General features: G+C 56.1%; 1 protein-coding gene and 1 non-coding gene across 8 annotated transcripts in view; both read right to left on the bottom strand.

Moving 5' to 3' along the window:
• Nucleotides 1-20,215, bottom strand: part of AP1B1 (adaptor related protein complex 1 subunit beta 1) — a 51,426-nt gene that overhangs the window by 8,921 nt on the left and 22,290 nt on the right. For 4 of the 7 annotated variants that reach the window (XM_044448911.1, XM_044448912.1, XM_044448907.1 and 1 more), the window contains exons 7-18: nucleotides 18,201-18,422; nucleotides 17,002-17,122; nucleotides 16,186-16,281; nucleotides 15,211-15,326; nucleotides 14,168-14,333; nucleotides 12,800-12,898; nucleotides 11,512-11,771; nucleotides 9,489-9,690; nucleotides 7,722-7,742; nucleotides 5,031-5,171; nucleotides 3,127-3,272; nucleotides 1,043-1,172 (exon numbers count right to left, since the gene is read on the bottom strand). In XM_044448911.1, the coding sequence (XP_044304846.1) occupies nucleotides 1,043-1,172; nucleotides 3,127-3,272; nucleotides 5,031-5,171; nucleotides 7,722-7,742; nucleotides 9,489-9,690; nucleotides 11,512-11,771; nucleotides 12,800-12,898; nucleotides 14,168-14,333; nucleotides 15,211-15,326; nucleotides 16,186-16,281; nucleotides 17,002-17,122; nucleotides 18,201-18,422 (1,720 nt within the window). The remainder of the gene's footprint in view (nucleotides 1-1,042; nucleotides 1,173-3,126; nucleotides 3,273-5,030; nucleotides 5,172-7,721; nucleotides 7,743-9,488; nucleotides 9,691-11,511; nucleotides 11,772-12,799; nucleotides 12,899-14,167; nucleotides 14,334-15,210; nucleotides 15,327-16,185; nucleotides 16,282-17,001; nucleotides 17,123-18,200; nucleotides 18,423-20,215) is intronic. The other 3 variants (XM_044448913.1, XM_044448914.1, XM_044448910.1) reach the window with 1 other exon arrangement.
• Nucleotides 2,935-3,034, bottom strand: LOC123032845. The gene has a single exon (XR_006416548.1). It is a non-coding gene; the product is annotated as a small nucleolar RNA SNORD125 (small nucleolar RNA).

Raw genomic sequence — 20,215 nt, 5'->3', positions numbered from 1 at the left:
AGGAAGATCTGGATACTTTTAAAAAATTGTTTCGATGAACAGTATTAAAACAAAAACACTAAACTTTCATTAGCAATTGTAAACTGCCTGAGTGAAACTTTTCGCTAAAAAAAAAGATTTACAATTCAGCAATGGAAGTCAGTGCCTTGCAAAGCTCCTGGACCACCCCTACAACCAGCAAAGACAGAACGATCCCCCGCAGCAACAAAAGTGAAACAAAATTTTTCCTAATCTGCCTCTATATGACACAGAAATAAATTTGCCAAACCAGATCTTTTTAAATGACTAGAATAGAGAATGCCCCGCCCTGTCCCAGAGCCTCTGGAGCACCGGCTGCAATTTTTTGTAAGCGTTCAAACTAGGTAAGAGTTTTGGGAGCCACTTCGGGGATCTGCTGTAATTTCTTGGCTCGGCCCCTTAGACCCCTGCTGCTTTCTCTCTACCCGAAGTCTGACTCTCGGCAAGATTTCTTCACGGGAGTCTGGCAGGAAGCAAGCGCATGATGCCGCCTTGCGCATGCTGCTCCCGCTGCCCGCACACTTGCACAGCAAGAGGAGTTCCAGTTTCACACACGTGGCTTGCGGGCTGTGTGCATTTCACATACAAACAACTCAGTGCCAAGAAGGGGACTGCGAGCCTTCCCACCCCTTCACAGACTAGATCTCAACTAGCTTCCTGGGCCAGGGCTGAGCGTGGTAAAGCACTTTGTTGAGCTGCAGAACCAGACTCCGGCTGGATCTTTGCATCACTACTTTAGACAGAGAAAACTTCCTGGAAGTCTCAGCCTGCCCGAGCAGCACAGCTGCCTGGCGCATGCCGGGGGCTGTAGGCTGTTTTCTGTCTCAGGGTGCAAAGGACTGCCCCTTCGGAGCAGCTGCATACCGTCCGCGTCATCACCTGCTCTCCAAAATCCCTTCACTGGCACCGCTGAGGCTCAAACCCTGGACTTTCCACCAGAAAAGCATCTTTACTCCAGCTGAAGGCCGAATCCTGCCCTGCTCAAGCAACCAGGCACAGCCGCTCCAGCCGCGTCGGGACTTACCTGGAGGTTATTGAGGGGGTCCATCTTCATGACCGAGCCAACAGTGTTGAGGGGGAGGGAGAGCTCCACACTCTGGTTCGGGGCAAGCGGGGCATGGACCTGGAGAGGCGCGGCAGGGGCCAACCCGAAGCTGAAGGGAAACACCCAGTGAGCAGACCTTGTCAGCCACAGGTAAGGACGGGGCGAGCGCAGCGCGAACGCCACTTGCCACCTGCCTCGCTGCGCCCCAGCTTGGAGGCCTTCTCTCGGAAACAGCCGCTTGTGTGCAAGCGAACACGGAGCGTGGCCCTCAGGACAGCTGGGGGATGTCTGTCCACCACCTGGGGGGTTCTGTGAGGGTGATACACAGGGCTCTTCTTTCCCTTTCTTTGCCCCAAGTTCACGGCAGACAGGGTGGCTTGCTGCTTGGGCACGCAACACAAACTGCCTCGCAAGGAGGCTCCCAGGCCAGCATTCATGGGTGTCACAGGGTCCCCCGCCTTCAGAGAAGATGGTTTTAAACAAAAGTGTGGAAAATGCAAGGGCAGCCTTCCTTCCCTTTCCTTCGAACCTTCAGTCCCACCGCTCCCCCTTCCTTTGGGCCTCGAACCTTGTTTTTTCCCCTCCCTGCAGACACCTCCCTTTCCGAGGCTGGTCTCCACAGCGGCCTTTCTGGGACGAGTCTGCCCCTTTCGTCACAGAGCCACAGAGCTTCCTCAAAGTCCCAAACCTGCCCGCAGAGCCAAACAGGCTGGCGACCTCTGGCACCGCAGGATGGTATTTTACACTGCCAATTTACACTGCAGGCATGTTTTCGACGAACTGCAAACGAGTCACTGCCATGCGCTAAAGCCTGCTTTCGAACATCAAGTAGTGTGGGAAGCACGGGGGGCAAACAGGGCGACTGTGACTCTGCTTCTGGGGGGAAAGCGGCGGGAGGCTCCCACCAGCAAAAGGATTTCTTCCAGACAGCAGCTCTGGGCCACGGAGCTTCGAGGCCAGGATGCCACTGCTGAGGCAAGCCAGGGAATTCACAGAAGTGAGTTTCTGCCCAAGCTTTCAGACAGTCCTCCCTGACGTTGGACTATGGCTCCCATCATTTCCAGAAAGAGTGGAGAAGGCCCGCCCAGGGCCAGATGAGATGAGATTGGCTGTGAAAGGATGGGGGCTTCTGGCATGCACTCAGCCGCTGCGGGAGACCCTGATACAGACCAGGGCTGCGGTCTGGAGTCAGGGAGCTTTGGCTCCTCCTTCCCTGGTCCCAGGGAGCCCCTGCAGCTGCTCTCTCCTGCCCCATGAAACAAATACCAGGCAGATTTTTTCCTGATGCAAACAGCGGCCACTGCAGGGCCAGGACCAAGGTGAGCGGAAAGGGTCGAAGCCCCTGTGCCCAAGCCTCAGTCCAGATCAGGAAGGAGCAGCATCACATCCCAACTGGTTTGGCCCCGACCGGTTCGTGCTGGCCAGTTCCACTGAAAGAGGTTTTCACCTGGCCACAGCGGATGGCGTCACACACCCCAGAGCCAATCTCTGCACTGTATGTGGCCGATGGAGGAAGTGGCGGGAGTCTAAGGGGGAAAGTGCCGATCATGGTGAATGCTGACACGATCCAGGGAAGCTTTGGTTTTCCAAAGCCCACAGTGCGGCCTTTCCCAGCCTGGTGCCCTGCAGATGTTTGGGCTACAATCCTTGGGATTGCCGGCCGTGGGGCTTCCTGGTTTGGGCCGAGGGAGTTGAAGTCCAAGACATCTGTGGGGTGCCAGTCTGGGGAGGGATGCCTCGTTCCATTGGAAGTGCTTCTTTGTGCCTGAAAACCAACGCTAGAGCAGATCTAATATGGCTTCACTGCCAACGGGGCGTCCTGGCCGTTGGGCAACATCCATTTGGGACACTGAAGGAGGCCCTGTTTCCGGGGCTAATAGGCCTCTTCAGTCAACTTCTTAGAGGGGTCAGTGAACTCATCAAATCAGCCACTCAGAAAGTTGAGAGTCATCACAAGAGGCAGTCCAGCGATTCCCTCTCCAACGGGGACGGCTTCCTGAGCGTGTGGCGTCGCAAGAGGCCAACCGCACCCAGAGGAGGCCGGCACGTGGCAGCAGCTTTACCTGTTCCGGTTGAACTGGATGGCGAAGTCTGACATGACTTGCAGGGCCTTGTTGGAGAGCACGAGGTCCATCGAGAGGGATCCCACCTGGCGGCTGAAGGTGCCCGAGATCTCCAGGCCTTTGGCCTTCACCGCCGGAAGCCAGACCTTTGGGCAAAGGGGAGACAACACCTGATCGGGCTGGCGCACACCCTACAGGCCTGTGGAGCCACTAACCCGAAACTGGACACAGATGAGGGGGAAACTAGGCTGAAATGGGGAGACCAGACCATTCTTTCAGTACAGCACACCTGGGCTTGGTGGCAGGACTTGCCCCAACGCAGCCTTTGCCGACCAGCACCCTTCCGACGGGTTGGACGGCAACCGAGTGTGGGGTGTTGCATCCCCCCACATCTGGAGGGTGCCTAGCTGGGGAAGGCGCAGCAAGGTATGGTGACCTGGGGATTCCACCTAAGCCTTTGCCAAAAGCTCAACACAGAGAACTAATTCAGGTCTGATTGTGTCTGAGGCTTGGGAACACCAGCCAGGACAGCTTGTGAGGTGGGAGAGACCATTCCCTCTGGGGCTTTAACACTGGAATTCTCCCTTTGGGACTGCCGCAACTGCTCAGCGGTCACGCAACCCAGCAAGCCTCTCCAGTGATCCAGACCTGAAGCACAAACCGATCCGCTGTGGGCAGAGGCTCACACCAGCAGATGCGATTGCCCCAGAAAGTTCCGGCTGGGGACTGGCCTCAAAGCATCGAGGCTGCGGATGGGCCAGGGCTAAGTGGGGCCGGCAGGCTGCTGGGAGCCCCACACAAGCTCAGGATGGAGGAATACGGCGAACACGAGAGTGAGCAAAGGGGAGGGCAGCCAGAAAGTACTTGCACGGCTCTGCAGATGTTTTGAGCCAGCTGGGCATGTGGTCACGATCCTTGGGAGGGCTGGTTGAGGGGGCTCTCACTAATTCGCTGCTCTATTTATAACTTGTTTTCTTCTCTGCTCGCAAGGAACCTCAGGGCACTCGCGGTCCTCCTCCTCTCCACACCATCCCTGCAACAGCCTCTAACAAGGCACCCGCACAAAGCAAAGCCCTTCTCCGAGACGGGAGGGAAAATGGCTCCCTGGCTGAACCTCCAATGCCCTTCGCCTGAATCTGGAGGGGAGAGGCTGCCTGCCTGTTCACTCAGGGAGTCTGGTCTGCAGCAGAGCACACGCCCCTGCATGACGCTCCCAAGAGCAGGTGCCTCTGAAACCTGCTCGGAGACACAGCACCGTGCCAAAGGCCCCGGGGATGTTGCTCTTCCACGGAAGGGAAGAAGATTCACCTCCAGGTTGAGAAAGAAACACCCCCCGTTGTTTCCAGTCCCTTATGGCTGCAAAAAGGCTCTGCAGGGAGCTGGGGAGCTTTCATCAGGCAGAGGCACCGCTGTGCCAGCTTCCTGGGACCTCATGAAGAGCAGGAAGGAGCACACGTGAAACGGCCGTGGAATTATGCCACCCTGAGCAGAGCGGCATTTTTTATTTGTATGGTTGTATTTATATTGCATTTTTATTCTACTATGTTTTATAGTTTTGGTTATTATTATTTATTTTTCTCCGTATTTTTAATGATTGCTCTGTGAACCTCCTGGGGAACCTCTGCCCAGGAGGCAGCATACAAATGCAATAAACCAATAATAAATAAAGCAAATAAACCAGCCAGATCCATCGGCATAACCTGTGAGCTAAGGGAATTAAGCCAAGTGAGCCCCCCCTCCTATCCCCCCCCCTTTTTGCTGAAGTAAAGCACAGCTAAATGCATTCAAAATCCCTCACGGGGCCTGGCTTGCTCTCTCGAGACACCCCCACACCGCAGGCATGGCAGTCCCCGGGAACTGCGGCCATCGCTCTCCGGCAGTCGCAAGGGGGCAGCACTGCTCACCGTTTTGGGCACGACGTAGGATCCCGACATGGTGCCCACGCCGCCAGCCAAGTCGAAGAGGTCTCCCAAGCCCCCGCCAAGGGGCGCCCCCAGGTTGGAGGGCAGGACGGTGCTGGGCGCCGCGAAGCTAGGGCCAGCCATCTGCAGGAGAACAGGGGATCGCGTCACACGAGGTCGCCGAGCCACTGCAAGGCAGGGCAAAGGGGGGTGCCTCGGGGTGGCCAGGGTTCGGGAGGGTTCCCGGGGCCTGCAGCGAGCGGGGAGCCCTGCCAGGTGCTGGCCGGAAGAGCTTCGTGAGAGCAGCTGCCAAATGCAGGAGTGCCCAACTCGCTTCCTTTCGGGGAGGCTCTCTGGGTCTCACACAGGAGCCCTGCACATTGTGAAAGATTGTGAGGCCCTGCACAGGGGCTGGCTGGGGATGATAGGAGCTGTGCTGCAACACACTGGAAGGGCACTGGGCTGAGGCGTGAGCACCGCTTGGTCAGAGCCTCATGTGCCCGGAGCGTGCGATTTCAAAAAGCTCTGCTCGGTGCCACGCCACGCAGCAGCTCCGCCTCGTTCCGAAGAGCTTCGGCTAGCACGGCAGATCTTCCCACTGCAGGGGCCTTCCTGGCTCGCCCCCCCCCCCCGCATTCTGCTTGGACACTGCCTCCCGCCAGCCCCCAAAACAGAGGAGCCTCAGCCACCAAGCCTGCTTCTCACACAGCCGACCATCAGATCAGGACAGGCAGAAAAAGCCGCAATGCTTTGGGTGCAACCCTTTTAAAAAGAGCAAAGGAGGTGCCGCCATCACGCGGCCACCGGCCCCGGCCCCCTATGGGGCCCTCCTGGAGCACTTCAAGCACAGGCACACTGAACGCCTGCAAAGGCACTGCAGGGAGAAACGCGCCAGCACGAGAGGAGCACGCCGGTGCCGCAAGTCTAGCCGAATCCAGCCCTCCTCCACCTCGAGCCCTCCAGGTGCACTGCAGTACAACTCCCATCATCCCCAGCCACCCCAGGGGCAGGAGGTGGGTGAAGGCAGCACTGGTGCAAAAGCTGGAGTCTTGGGACAGCCTTCGGAAGCTTCCACTTATAACACAAAGGGAATCCTGCTGTCCTGAGAGGTCGGGGCCGGCAGGGCAGGGCAGCAACAGGCTCCCGGCTCCACCTTATTCCGAGGCAGGCCTGGGCCCTTCCGGCCCAGTGCTGCAGGCACGGAAGGGCAGCAACGGCTCCCCGGGGTTTCAGCAAGGGCTCGGCCACCTCCCGAAGCCCCTCCCCACAGGGACACCTCCAGGCAGGGAAATCTCCACAGGATCCTGCAGTGCAGTGCTGTGGGCCACATCCCCCAGCTCTATGAACTCACTGCTGCTCTCATGGGGGCTGGGGCCTTCTTTGGCAGCTAAGGAGCCCTGCCTTGCTCGGAAGAACAGCTTGGCCTGCATCTTCGGAACACATTTTCTTTATCGGGAGGACTTCTACTCGCACCTAAGCGCCAGAGTTCTTGTGAAGCTGTGCAATTCACCCCTCCAGGTGCATCGAACCACATCCCCCATCCTTCCTCAGCCTGTGTGGATAACCATCACGTGATGGGGGTTGCAGCCAGATGCACCTGCGAGGCACCCGGCTGAGGAAGGCTTCTGGACGCCAGGTGTGTGCCCAGTCCTGTGATGCTCCAGCGGTGGCTCTGCCCCGGACACTCCTGGCCGTGGTCAGTCTTAAAGGACGCATCCAGTTCAGCGAGCATGCCGCTAGTCCCTCACGGGGAGGGGGGCTCCCCACCTGGGCTGCTGCAGTTTTGTACAGATTCAAGTGCTGAGAGTTTTGTCTCTGGGGGGCAGATGCAAGAGGTACGGGGCTGTGTAAGGGTCCCCAACCCTTCTTTGGGCTAGCAAGGGCCAGGCACGCCAAGGCCCTGCAAATCTGGAATGAAAATCCTCCCAAGAGCACAGCGCAAGAGCAGCCCTGCTGGATCTGGCCAAAAAGGCCTCAGGATTCAGCAGCGCCGCAGCAGCCACCGCCTCCACAAAAGGGGCAGAACTGTTTTATGCCTCAAGACATTTTATTTTATTTTATTTTAGTTATTTTTCGAGTTATATCCTGCCTTTTCCTACAAAGGGCTCAAGGCAGCTTACATCATTCTCCTCCTCCATCTTATCCCCACAACAACAGCCCTGTGAGGTAGGTTGGGCTGAGCGTCTGTGACTGGCCCAAAGTCACCCAGTTGGCTCCACGGCTGAGTGTGGACTAGAACCCGGATTGTCTGAGTCCCAGTCACATGCTCTTAACCACCACACCACACTGGCTCTCCATTACAGAGCTGTAGCTCCTGAACCGAGAAGTGTTAGGCAGCGGCTGATAAAATGCTCTCCAGCTCCTCTGAGGATTTGTCTGAACCCCTTTTAAAGCTGGCTGGGACTAGTGAACATTGCTGCATCGCGTGGCAGTGAGTTCCAAAAGCTAAATTACGAGCCGCGTACTCCACAATCTACTGCCGATTGGTGAGAACGAGGATTATGAATGAGGGGGAGAAGACCTCTTTCTGAAATGGCTTTCTCATTGCCGGGAAGGAAGGCAACGGACTCGAGGTTGCAACAGGCCTCCCTCCCCGCTGCCTCTGCTCTCACTCATGTTACGTTGGGAGACACAGGGACGGCGCCCTGGCAGCGAAACACGTTCAGGAAATCTAGAAAGAGGACTGAGCCATACCCCTTCCGATTCGTCCCCCATCTCCAAGCAGAAGCAGGCAAGGTGGAGAGAAGAGCCAGCCACATGCAGAGAAAGAGAGAAATGCACACAAGCCAGGAAGGGGCAAAGAAGAGAAAAACAGAAGGGGAGGGACAAAAGAGAGAGGTTAGTCACTCAGACAAATAACACACAAAGGCTACCTGTCACGCTAGACCTGTAGAGGCAGGTCAGCAGGAGAAAAGGAAGAACAAGCCCCCTCCCCTGCCTATTGCAAGCTACAAAAGCGTGTTTTCTCAACTCTAATCAGCTCTTCAAATATTCTGTTGACCCTGCCACAGAGGTGGGCGTACACACTCACGCACAACCAGCACGCTAATCCAGTGCTTGCACATACCTAATCATGTGTACCAGAAAGAAAAACTTGAACTCATTAGCTACCTTTCTATGAAGAACTCCCCTGATTTAGAGTGTCTTAAAAACAAGAACAGCATGAAACGCACAGAGACGAAGACCCAGAAGCGCCGGCAACAGTACATAGTGCTAGCAGCAGCGTGTAACCAGTTGGTTTTGCATTTTCAAAGTACTGCACATCCATTGCAGAAGCTTTACAAAAGCCCTGTATGTTGCAAACCCTCATGAGCTCAGAACAGGGTAATGGACAAAGGAACCACTTTTTTTCTTTCACCTAAGAATGTAGGGTTTTACTAAACACAGAACCAAGTCCTTAGGATGTGAGAAAGTGAATTAGCAGCACACCTGCTGATTTTAGAAACATCAGAAGGGCACCAATTTATCTATGGATCCTTCTAAAGAGCATTTCAAGACATCTCAGCCAGTTACCATCAATATGGTTTGTGTGTCTGTCAATTAGATTTGGAGCTGGTTTGTACAATTTATTTATTTATTTGGAGTTTTTATATGCCGTCCCAGTCACATAAGCCTCGGGATGGCTTCCAGCCAATTGTGGTGGCTTTACCCAGCAACACCCCACAGATATTTGAGGTGTGTTTTCCCTCTGACAGGCCATGCCCCCTTGGGACAGGTGACTGAACAAGGCGTGCCTGCACGGATGAGGCAAATGGTCCGTGGCACACACCACAGCTGGTTTTAAGTCACGGTGATCCAGCCTACCAGCCCAGGCTGCAAAAGGCGATGGCCCCACCAGTGCGTGCAAAGGGGTAAACCCTCTTCTATAGACTTCTTCTACACCGTAAGGTACGAGGTATGCATAATCTCAGGTGCACTTGCTGAATCATAGCTCAAAAATAGAGTAATACAAAAATAAAAGCTGGATCAACCTGGATCAAGAGCTGTGATTTAATTAAAGAAGACCTCATTTATGTATGCTCTTCCCTTGGAAAAGGTAAAAAACAAATGTCTTTTAATGAGTACTGTACCCATTTGTGGGGGAGGTGTTAAGTCAAATTAGAAGCCAATTTTAATTGGGGTGGGGAGGATGGAGGAATCAGCCTGACACTGTTGTCAAAATGGCTGATCGATGTTTGGAAAGAGTGCTGGCAGTCAGGGGACACCTGGGAGAAAGAGTTCCCACTCCCGGTGCAACCTTGGGGGAGGGGCTCTGCCGGATGGGGGGAGGGGAGTGGAAGGGATGTGCTCGGCTCCAATCCCCAGAAGGCCCAGCACCGCTGGAGGACACCAAGCGGGAGAGGGGAGAATCGACCTGCGTTTAAAGGGTCCCTGGAATCAACCACGTGCCACACCTGCCAGCGCCCCCAGGGACGAGATTCGGGGTTCTGTGATCACCCAGGCACACAAGCGAGGACTTACCAGGCTGTCCAGGCCTCCGCCAAGCAGGTCTACGGCGCCCATCTGTACGGATGAGGTAGCGATCGGCGGGCCACTCACAGGGGGTCCTAGGTCAAGGTTCAGGAGGTCACCCAGGAGGTCACCCTGCGTGGGGATGACGGCCGGCTGCTCGGACGGGGGAGGCCCTGCAGGGACGGCGTCTGGGCTCTCTGCACTTTCACTTCTGAGTTTGCAAGAGGGGAGGGGAAGACATGATCCAGTTACATCGTCTATTTGCTCCAAATGGCCTTGGAGAGTTTCTGTGGGATCCAGAAAGAGGGACGTGGCCCCAAACACCCCCTCTTAGCCATTAAACCATGGCATCACCATGGGCCAGCCATACCCCTCTGCCTAACCTTCCTCACAGGGCGATTGTGAGGACAAAGGGGAAGCAGGCCCACATTCGCGACCCCCAATTCCTTGAAGGAAATCAAAGAAATACCCGCAGGCAGGCTGTGTACTATTGAAACAAGTACAGCAAGGGTACTGTAAAGGAGAATGGGCCCGGGGACACCTCACATCCCGAAGGGCTATTTGCCGGGAGCAGGGGCTGCACGAGCGCGCGGCTGGGGGATCGCGTGAGCCTGAGCAGTCTTGCCGAATGGGGTGGGGCCTCTTGTGCACTCAAGCACCAGGATGTGTTCCGCTGCCGAGTGTGTGGGTGGGCACACGAGCTCAGGATCCGCTCCCACCCAAGCACAAAGGAGGTATATGCACCTTCTCTTCGCAGTGAGGGTGAACCCAACTGATATGGAATTAATTAGCCTGACAAGAGATGGGCAGCTAAAAAACAAAAACAAAACCCAAATCCAAAAGAGCTTACAAGAGTAAGCTGGTTCAGAAGGCACAACAATCCACCAAGGCTTATTGTAGGTGGGTTGTCGAGTGATTATTACTTATTATTCTTAAGCTGTGCAAATACAGCACTGGTGCCCCAGGCTGTTTCCCCCCACCCTGAACCCACGGGCTGCCCTAGGCTTGCCGTCACTCCACTGCCTTGCTGCACCATCCCCGGCACAACAGCCAGTGACCTCTTTGGCAAAAGCTGGGAGACTCCCTTGCCACCCTTGCCAAGCAGCTGCTGGGGGATGCCCGCTGCTGGGAGCCACCAAAGTGCTGAAGCGGGGGCTGCCTTCCCTGCCCGTGGCGGCACAGAGCACCCATCTCTGCCAGCAACTCAAGAGTAGACCTCCCCAGCTGCCAGCAGAGACCCGCTCCACAGCCCTGCCTTATGCTTGGAGCAATGATGCAGAGGGGGCCAGGCGCTGCCACCCCGCTTGAGGGAGCAGGAGAGAGGGGTGCCTGATCAGCTCCCCGTCCTTCTGGTGGGGCTCTCTGAAGCCGCGAAGAGCTGAACTGACTTAGGCTGCAACCACGGCTGCCAGAGGGGGGAGTCTCAGTCCTTCTCACAGTGCCCTGAGAAACCAACCGGAAGAATGAGGGAGAAGCAGGGAGCAAAATACCCGAGAAGAGCCCAGTTGGCTACTGGGCTCATTGTGGCTACTTTGCAAAGCAACCCACCCACCACGGCTTACAGCCAAGGTGTGCCTTGTGTGTGAACTCAGCCACTGAGGTACAACGGTTCTCTTACACCCCACATCCCTGCACCACAGGTAGGCTTCGGAGAGGCCCCAAGGAGAGACGTATGGAAAAATTCCTTCATGTGCAGAAAATTGCCAGATTCCCTGATTCCGGTTTTCCAGACTCCGGTATGCTTTGCAGTGGCCCAGAGACCAGATTCCTGTTGCGCGCACCCAGGTTTCGCTGGGTACTCGCCAGGAATCGGACCCCATGCGCTGCGCAAGCAGCACCTTCGTCTGTGGGAGAGAAGGCTGGCTGCCAGGAATGGCGCTGGGCAAGGTGTCGGCCGCGCAACTGGGGCTTGTGAGTGTTTGTGGACTTCCCCTGGGCTTCGCTCGCTTTGCAGGACCACGCCAATCATGAGAAGAAGCCTGGAGGATGGATGCTGAAAGGGCTCACCCCAACCCTGACACCAAGAACTTACGAGCCCGTCCGCGGAGGGAGGCTCTTGTGAACGACACCCCTGCTGCCCTCCACAAACGCACTGGGGGGCTTGTGGTACACGGAGGCCAGCGTGCCGATGTAGCAGATCAGCTCGTCCAGCAGCGTGGGCTCAATCAGGTCGGTCTCCTCGGAGATGAGAGGCTTCTCGGCCAGAACCACTTCCTTGGCTGCCACGGGATCCGTGGAGAGCAGGCGCCAATAGATGTAGCCACGGTCCCGCAAGTCAGGGTTGTCTGAATCCTGCAAGTCAGGAGGGAAAAGAAGAGTGTGTGAGACGTGTGGGGGGCTCTCGTGGGAGAGCCAGGACGTCAGTGAAGGCTGGCGATGTTATCCAAGAGGGAGAAGCAGCACTTGATTCAAGCAACCCCCGTTTGGGCCATTCGATAGCAAAAGTTCGCTGGGTGGTTCGCAACAGTTCTGGGCTGCTCCCAACAGGGGCGGTTTGCCCAGCGACGCTCCCAGTTGCCCTTTGCATGCACAACATTTGGAATGGAGGTCTGAGTTCAGCATTCTGACAAGCTGAATCCTGCAGCATCCTGGCTGTAAAAGAAAATGGAGCCCAGACGTCTAGGCCTTCAGGCTGCAAAAGAAGGCCTGCAGGGCGTCCAAAGGTGGGTGGCGGGTGGAGCCTAGAGCATGTTCAGCAGTCCAGGAGGGAACTGCAGCCCCAAACGCTGCTTCCGATGAGGAAGGGGAAAGGGGGACACCGCCACCCACCACTTGAGGGACGCTCCTTAGCACGAAGCTGGCTTGCCCGTCCCGGGGCAAAGCAGCCAGGCCTCCTTTCTGAGCTGCTTTGGACTAGAACTTCCGCTGGCCATGGCCGTCGCCCCCCCAGTGGACAGCCAGGGGTGCACAGTGCCTCCGGGCTGGGGTGGGCTCTTCAAGACCAATTCTCGGGCAGGGAAGACACGGGCTTCTGTCACGCAACGGGGTGCAAGTGCAGCGGAGGTGCAGCAGCCAGAATGGATGCGAGGAAGCGAGAGGCAGGTGGAATCCCTGCTCAGCTAGGAAACTCTGTGGGCAGTGGTTGGATCCCTCCTTCCCTCAGTCGCTACGAGAGGAGCTTGGGCACGGCTGTGGAGTTCCTTACACCCCGCGCGCCTGAAAGGAGAAGGCCCCCATCCTGGCAAAACACGTTAATAGGTTCAGGGCACAATCCTGTGCAGGTCGGGACAGAAGCAAGCTTGCGACTCCCAGCAGGGCGAGGACTGTGGCCCGAACCCGTTTTCCTCTGAGGAACTGGAAGGGCCCGGACTCCGCATTACCTGCGTGGCCAAGCTGAGGACCTGCTGCACAAGCTCCTGGGTCTCGGTGGGCTTCTTCAGGAACAGCTTCACAATGGCCGTCAGCAACTGCAGCTGCACCTGCACCGGCCGTGCCAGGGAGGGAAAAGAGTCGAGACATCAGAGGGACGCCAGCTTGTTCGATTCGAGGGGCTGAATGGCAGCAGCTCAGCTCAAAGGACACACAAGCAGGTGCGAGGCTGGGGAGATCCCGGGCAGCGGAGGAACGGCTGGTGCGGGGGGCAAAGGACAGAGGTCTCGCGTAGCAGGGTGTCCTCAAGGGCGCTGCATACCTGGGAAAGCTCGCTGAGCACACAGAGGGATTCCCCATCTATAGGGAAGGGGCCCTGGACCTCAGGCCCAGAGGGTGCGGCTCTCCTGCCACTCTATTCCCCTTCCCCCTGCTCAGGATCATTTGGGGGCTCCCTAAGCTTTTGCCTAGCCCCCCACCTTCCATGAGTCCGAATCAGTCTGATCAAGCCAGTTTTCCTGACACCCCTGCCGTAGGGACCCTCACCGCCCAGGCTGTATTCTCACTGGAGAAGAGCTCTGGCCAAGCGGAGCTCTGCCTTCTGCCAGGAGCAAAGGGCAAGCACCCCTTCACAATGCATATATGGAGGTATACCAGAAGAATGGCGAGAAGGTCTATTAAGGCTCGACATGCAGTGCAACAAGCTCTCAGAGCCCCAAGCCAGGATAGGTTCTTGGAGCTATTCCAGGCTTTTAGGCATAGGCTCCACTTACATTGTTCAGGAAAAGCATCGGCGATAATCGCCTTTCCCAATGACATTCATAGAAACATAGCGAGTCAGAAGGGGCCTTCCCAGGCTATCTAGTCTGATTCAGCCAGTTCTGCTCATGACAGTTTCCCTAGATAAGGACTGGTTTTGCTGTAAGAAATGAAACTGCTTCGTTGAAGCAGCTTCAGCCGCCTCCCCCCCCCCCCCCCGTCTCCCAAGAAGCAGAGGCATGGCCTCTCTCACAGTCTCCGAAAAAAGGAGAGAGGAGACCTCTATAAAATCTACAGCTTGTGTCTAGGATTTAGGGTTGGGACTGCAAGCAACCTGGTCCCTAGAGCAACAAGCTCTAAGACAGGCTGTGACTGCGGGATGTGAGGAAGCTTGGTTCTGCCTATCTATAGATGGTTTATTATCCATGTTCAGATCCCAAAACTGTGTTCTATAAATTGTTAAGCGGACAAACTTCATTCCTAGGGGACATGCTGCAGCCTTTGCCAACCTGGGCGTTGTGCTCCAACACCTCTGGAGGGCACCCGTTTGAGGAAGACTGCAAGAGTATTTGCTGCCAAACCTGCCTGGCTACCCCATGTCCCCAGCCCTGCCCCACCACCTGGGTGCTCTCGTCGTGGAACCCCTCCAGGAAGCTCTCGAGAAGCTCGTCCGCATTGTCAATGCGCTCAGCATATTCCCCCACGATCCAGATCATGGCGGCCCGGGCCTCAGGTTCATCGAGGGAGTCCAGGTTCTCACACAGGGTGGCGATCACACTTTCGTACCTAAGCATAAGGACAGCAGGTGACGGGTTACAGAGGAAAAAACAGAGGAACCCAGAAGCAGCCAAGTGAAGCTTGCAGGTCAGAAACAGAAGTACAGAATCATAGCACAGGAGAGTTGGAAGGGGCCAGGAAGCCATCGGGTCCAGCCCCCTGCTGCTGCAGGACACCAAGTCACACCGGCCCACTCAGAGGGCTGCCCAGGTGCTTTTGAACGTCTCCAGTGAGGAAGAGCCCACAAGCAGATGTGGGAGCACACAAGGCCTTTGAGCAGGATTCGGTTCCGACACTCAAAACCAATTCCCGGGCTACCAAGAATGTGCTTTGCACCTGGTTTGAGATGGTGGCTCTCAGGGTTTTAATGAAAGGAAGGAAGGAAGGAAAGGAGCAGGAGGAAAGGAGGAAGGAGGGGGGATAGGCAGGAATCCCTCCCCTGCTCCTGCAGCTGGCTCACCCCATTTTCATGAGAATTCTGCCCCATGATTGCAATGTTGCACAGAGGGAGTGAAGTTAAGCAGAAGCAGAAAGAATAGTTTGCTTAAAGGCTTGTGTGTTCTTTCCCCGCCAGCTACTCTCCAGAAGACTCTGCCTACAGCTGCCTTCGTCCACCAGCCAGCATGGCAGTTGCAGCCCGAATATCTGGAAGCGCCAGGCCAGAGAAAGCCAAAGCGACGTTGAAGGAAGATAATTTGTTCCTCTGTTCTCTCTCCATTGGGGAAGCTCAGGTTCAACATGTCTGGGCTGCACCCAGTTCTGTGTGCCTGCCCGAGTGAGTTTGCAGCCAGGGCAAAAGCTACTGGGGGCCTTTTGCTCACACAGCAGCTCTCCCCCCACCCCTCATGCCACACTGAAGTCAGCAACTCAGCAAATACGTTCGTACTTGTTGGGGTACTTGCGGAAAATGTCCTTGATGACAACGATCGCTTCCTGCACCACATAGTTGACCTTGGTCTGGATGAGGTCGAGCAACGTGCTTACACAGCGCTCCGCCGATTGCTGGCAGGAAGAAAGGGGAGGGGAGGGGAGAAGAGCAGCACCGGGTTCATCCACAAGGCTTGCAAGCCTGGCAGATACTGGCCGAACAGGAAGGTTAAAGGGCTGCTGAGCTATCTGGCAGCAGGAAGACCGGGAATTTCCTGGCCATCACAAAGGGGATGGGCGTGCCGAGTGCCGTGCACACTGCAGGGGACTGGTCTGGGGCCAGGGCGGGGGACGACCGAGCGGCAGCGTCCCTGGGCTGCAAGACTCCGCTTGGCTCCACTCCTCCACGGCCGCATTCCTGCACGGAGACTGCCAGCTTCCACCAGGCAGCCTTCCCTACTCTCTGCCACCGATGGGAGTTGTCAGCCGGCCCACCTGGAGGGCAGCAATCTGGGGAAGGCTGCAGAAGGAGCTCATCCCCTGCCCAAGCCTTCCACCTCAGAACATTCAGCGGTGTTCACCTGCATGTGGCACTCCATGCTTGGGAAGCACACAGGAAGCTGTGGCTGCTCTTGCCCTGAACTTTCTACTCTGACTGGCAGCAGCTCTCCGGAATATCCCGACTGTCTCCCCTGCCCCCACCCTCTGAAGTGCTGGGGCCTGACCCTGGGAACCTGCGTATCCAGAGTGCTCAGCCACTGAACTACGGCCCTTCTCTGAGATAAGGCCCAAGCAGTTCAAACAAGCAACAGGACAGATGCCAAGAAAAGGGAGCGGGTTTTTCAACAGATAAACACACTGCTGAAAAAGCAGAGCTGGCCACTAGACTTCCTCCAGTGAGGAAGTTGCTTCTGTCGCACTGGGCAGCCTTGCTGGGGCACAGCGGCTCTGCGTGGCCTTTGCCCCAAGCCCAAGACAACCCAGGGAGGCTCACCTCCACCTTGATGGCGCAGCGGCCGATGGCTCGGACAGCCTTCCGCACGAAGTCCACGTCCACCTCCGTGGCGTACTCCTTCAACTCAGACAGAACCTGCCATGGGATGCAGAGGGTGGGGAGGGAGACAGAAGAGCCGGCAAGCTGTTACAACCCCCTCCCGTGAGGAACTCCGGTGGTGCGCACCAACACCAACGGAGCCAAGATGGAAGACATCGGGAAACGAGGGGGTCCCACCAGCAGCCCAGAGAAGACCCGTGGGCAGACATCAAAAGCACCCCTTTCGAAAGACGAACGGGGGTGGCCTCCCCCCACTCTAAAACAACAGATCCATGAGCAGCGGTCGCCCTCGCTTGCTGAACGCACCCGAGGAAAGCAAACCACATGGGAAATTGGGGGTGGGGAGGTGGCAGGAGAGGAGGAGACATCCTGAGCGGTTTGGGAGGAAGACAGGAACAAGGGTTCATCTGCTCTGCGGGAAGGAGCCATTTCACCATTTTGCTGCGGGTCCCACATGTCCCGTCTTAGCTGGAATTCCTCAGATTCCTTGGATGCAGTGAAAGTTCCCAAACATGCAAGGATGGGGAGGGTCCCCCTCAGGTGGTTCCAACCCTGCATTTGCAGGTGCAAGGTAGCAGGCATGCAACACCCTGATATTTCTTGGTATCTTGCAGCTGCACAACTGCATGGATTTTGGCTGGCTAAAGATGCTGAGAGTTGTCATTCCTGCACACACTGGGGAAGGTGCACACGAGGAGAGGAGAGGAGAGGAGAGGAGAGGAGAGGAGAGGAGAGGAGAGGCTCCGCAGAGCTCACCTGTGCAATATTGGCCTGGGAGGCCAGGCGGATCATGATGTCGAGCTTCTCCAGTTTGACATAGATTGGGTCATTGTACTTCACGAAGAAGACTTTCATTTCATGCTTGAGGATTTCAGGTCTGCAGCAGGGAAAGATGAGAGATGCGATCCAGGAGAGCAGACAAGCAGTGCAGGTCGCCAGTTTCCCCTCTCAGTGAGGGCCAAACAAGGGAAGATGGAAGACCTTCTTTCAATGACTCTTTCTCTTGGTGCTCTCAGATGCAAACAGCAACCGTCCTGGGCTCCCTCCATGATCAGACCTCTACCAAACTCATGAGTAAAGCCTTCTCAATGCTCTTGGCAAGCTAATGCTCCTCCCTAAAGCCCCGCACCTGTTCCCTGCACGTGCCTGGATCCAGCCCAGAGGCCACCTGCCCACCTGCAGGGCCAGCAACAGGAGGCGCAATCACTTGCGCGCCGGCTGCTCTCGCAGCTTTCATTTCCGAGGCACCTTCCTTCTCTCTCTCGGCTCTCATTTCCCAGGCACCCTTCTCCAGCTTGACCCACCACCCTGATGGGTCTTCCGCCTGCCTCAGCCAGGTGGCCAGCTTGTGACACCCCACCCACCGCACACTCCTGACTCTGCTGGCTGGGGCTGAGGGAATCGTGGCCCTCCCAAAGTTCAGGCTTACAAGTTGCCCATGGCATGCTTGTGCTGAAATTTGTGCCACCAACTTCACCTCCTTTTATGGACTTCAAGCATCTCCCCTCGCTCTTTAGCCAAAAAGACCCCCAAGGGTGGCTGACAATTCAACCTCACTGGAAGCCATGCATGCACTTTGCGGAGGCCTGGCGGGATGTGCTGTTGTTTTGCCAGGAGGAAGTTGGGAAAATCATGCCTGGCCACTGAGAACCCCTTTTCACACAGCACACTCTGCGGATGGGAGTTGTGATCCTTCCCAGCCGGGTGGCCCTCCAGAGGGGCCGGAGGAAAACTCCACCACTGCCAACCAAGATGACCAACTGGCGTGTCTACCACCCAATATGACGGATTACACTGAAAACTGTATTCATTTTGCATGATGGCACACTGACATCCTGCGTTACACAAAGCCATGATGTCTATTGCCACCTACAGATGCCCGAGAGCACCTCCCTGTCCAGATGGACACACACCTCTGCCTTTCCGCTTCCCTTTTGGGTCCGCGGAGAAATCACCTTTTTTGCACAATGAGGTTGATGTTCCGGAGCGCCACGTATTGCAGCTCGGGCTCTGCCGACAGCAGGGTGACCAGCGGGGGGGCCAGCTTCTTCAGCAAGGTGCCGTAATAATCCAGGTCCTTTGAAAGCATCTCCATGAACTTCATCAGCACCTTCACAGCTGAAAGGACCACGGCAGAGTTGGCGTGGGACAACCGGGGTGTCACCCTCTCGCAGATGCTGAGGATGCGGGAGAGAGAGACTGATGACCAGCAATACGGAGATGACGGGACTCGCAGGGACTCAATGCCACTGTGTTTTGACTTTCAGCAGGACTCCTGCCACCCACTCAGGATGCCCCACTCCCTGGTGCCCCAGCAACAATCCTTACTATGGCTGGGGCAAAAGAACTTTCCAAGCAACTTTATATTGTTCCATGTTGCAACCCCAGGAATTTGAGAGTGCCTATTTCTTTTAAAAAGGGAATCCAGATCCATTCGCTTTAAAGAGACCTGCTCCTCTTGGGGAAGAAAACTACTAGCAGTGGGTCACAGACTGCTGGACTTTTGCACTCTCCTTAGGGGCAATGCTACGCTGTCTTGAACGGTGCCTGTTAATTCACGATACTGCATGACAGAAACAGAGACAGCAGTGGGGGGACCTCTCAACCGGCTCACTGAGCCCAAAAACTGTAGGTCCAGCCCAGCTTTCTTGATAATGTTGACAGATGCCAGGGGCTTTTGGAGGATCGATAGGACAACTATTCCAATTTCTATGCCACCTAAAAATCTCTAAGCCAGTTAGAAAATCAGAATTTAAAAGGCATCTTAACAGAAATATTCAGCAGCTGAGATGCCTAAAAGCTATAGGAAACTAAAGCCAGAGAAATTACTCAACCGAGCAGCACAATCCCTTCAGACAAAGCATGGGCAAAGAGAAGGGTCTTCACAAGCGCACCACAGACTGCTTCAGAGGAAGCTACTGCAGTGGCTGGCACTGCCGCAAGATCATTCACCTCTCAGTGCCCTGAAGAGGCAGTGCCATTTCCCAAATCCCTGCCGGTTTCCCACCCACTTCCGGATCAAGCACAAGCTCCCAAGCCTAATCTTCAAAGCTCTCTGGCCTTTGCACCTTATCTCTCTGCGCTGACATCCTGACTGATCACTCCATGCAATCTCTGCCCCCCCAGCTGCACCATTTTCGGCCTTCCTGTTGTTTCTGGCTCCCATAATCATTCTGCACTTTCTCCGACACCCTCCATTCCAAACCCCGCATTTTCTGTGAAGCCTGTAGGGCAACTCCATGCCCTACACCAGAGACTTTGACCCTCACGCTTGGGAGCAAAATCCAGCCAGCTGGTGCTCCCAGATGGTCTTGGTCCTGCTCTGGCCCAACCCCTTCCTGCCCCCCCCCCCCAACCACAGATCACTTGGTGGCTTCTTGGTTTGAGCATTTGCCTACAGCTATTCTAAAAACCTGAAATGCCTGTCGGAAGGCTTAGCAGGAAGGGCTTTAAGCCAAAACATGCTGGCATGTTTGGCCTTTCCCCTTTTGCCCACCCCCGGAATGCGCCTCCCCCCACTCAGAGCACCTCCAAAAGCAGCCCTTGGGCTGGAAGGAGGCTACCGCCCTGCCCCCGGAACCCTAAGCGCTAGGCCATGTCAGTGCCCATCCCGAAAAAGGTGGTGAATCAGCACGCCAACAGCGCCCACGCTCAGGGCCGTGTGACCGGCAGGACTGCATGCCCTTTGCCTGTCGCCCACTCCTTCTGTGGAGCACGAGCCTCTCGGGGCAAGGGCCACCCTTCTCACAGCTTTCAGCACCTCCACAAGCCTTCCTTCTGTGGGCTGGCTGCTTCAGGAGCAGATGCGGAAGGCAGTCAGCACTGGCGGGATGCTGTGCGCGTGGACGGTGCTGTGTCTGCTGCCATGACAGCCCCCCAAAACCACGAGTGCGAGAATCAGGACCCAGTGGCCAACTGCGAACTCGGCACTCAAGCTGCCCGAGCCTTGGGGCTTCTTCCAGGAAGAGCT

Source organism: Varanus komodoensis, unplaced genomic scaffold (genome assembly GCF_004798865.1).
Source record: "Varanus komodoensis strain SLA01 unplaced genomic scaffold, ASM479886v1 scaffold56, whole genome shotgun sequence".
Lineage (NCBI taxonomy): Eukaryota > Metazoa > Chordata > Lepidosauria > Squamata > Varanidae > Varanus > Varanus komodoensis.
Note: the sequence above shows the minus strand (reverse complement) of the source record. Positions and strands in the feature narration are given on the sequence as shown.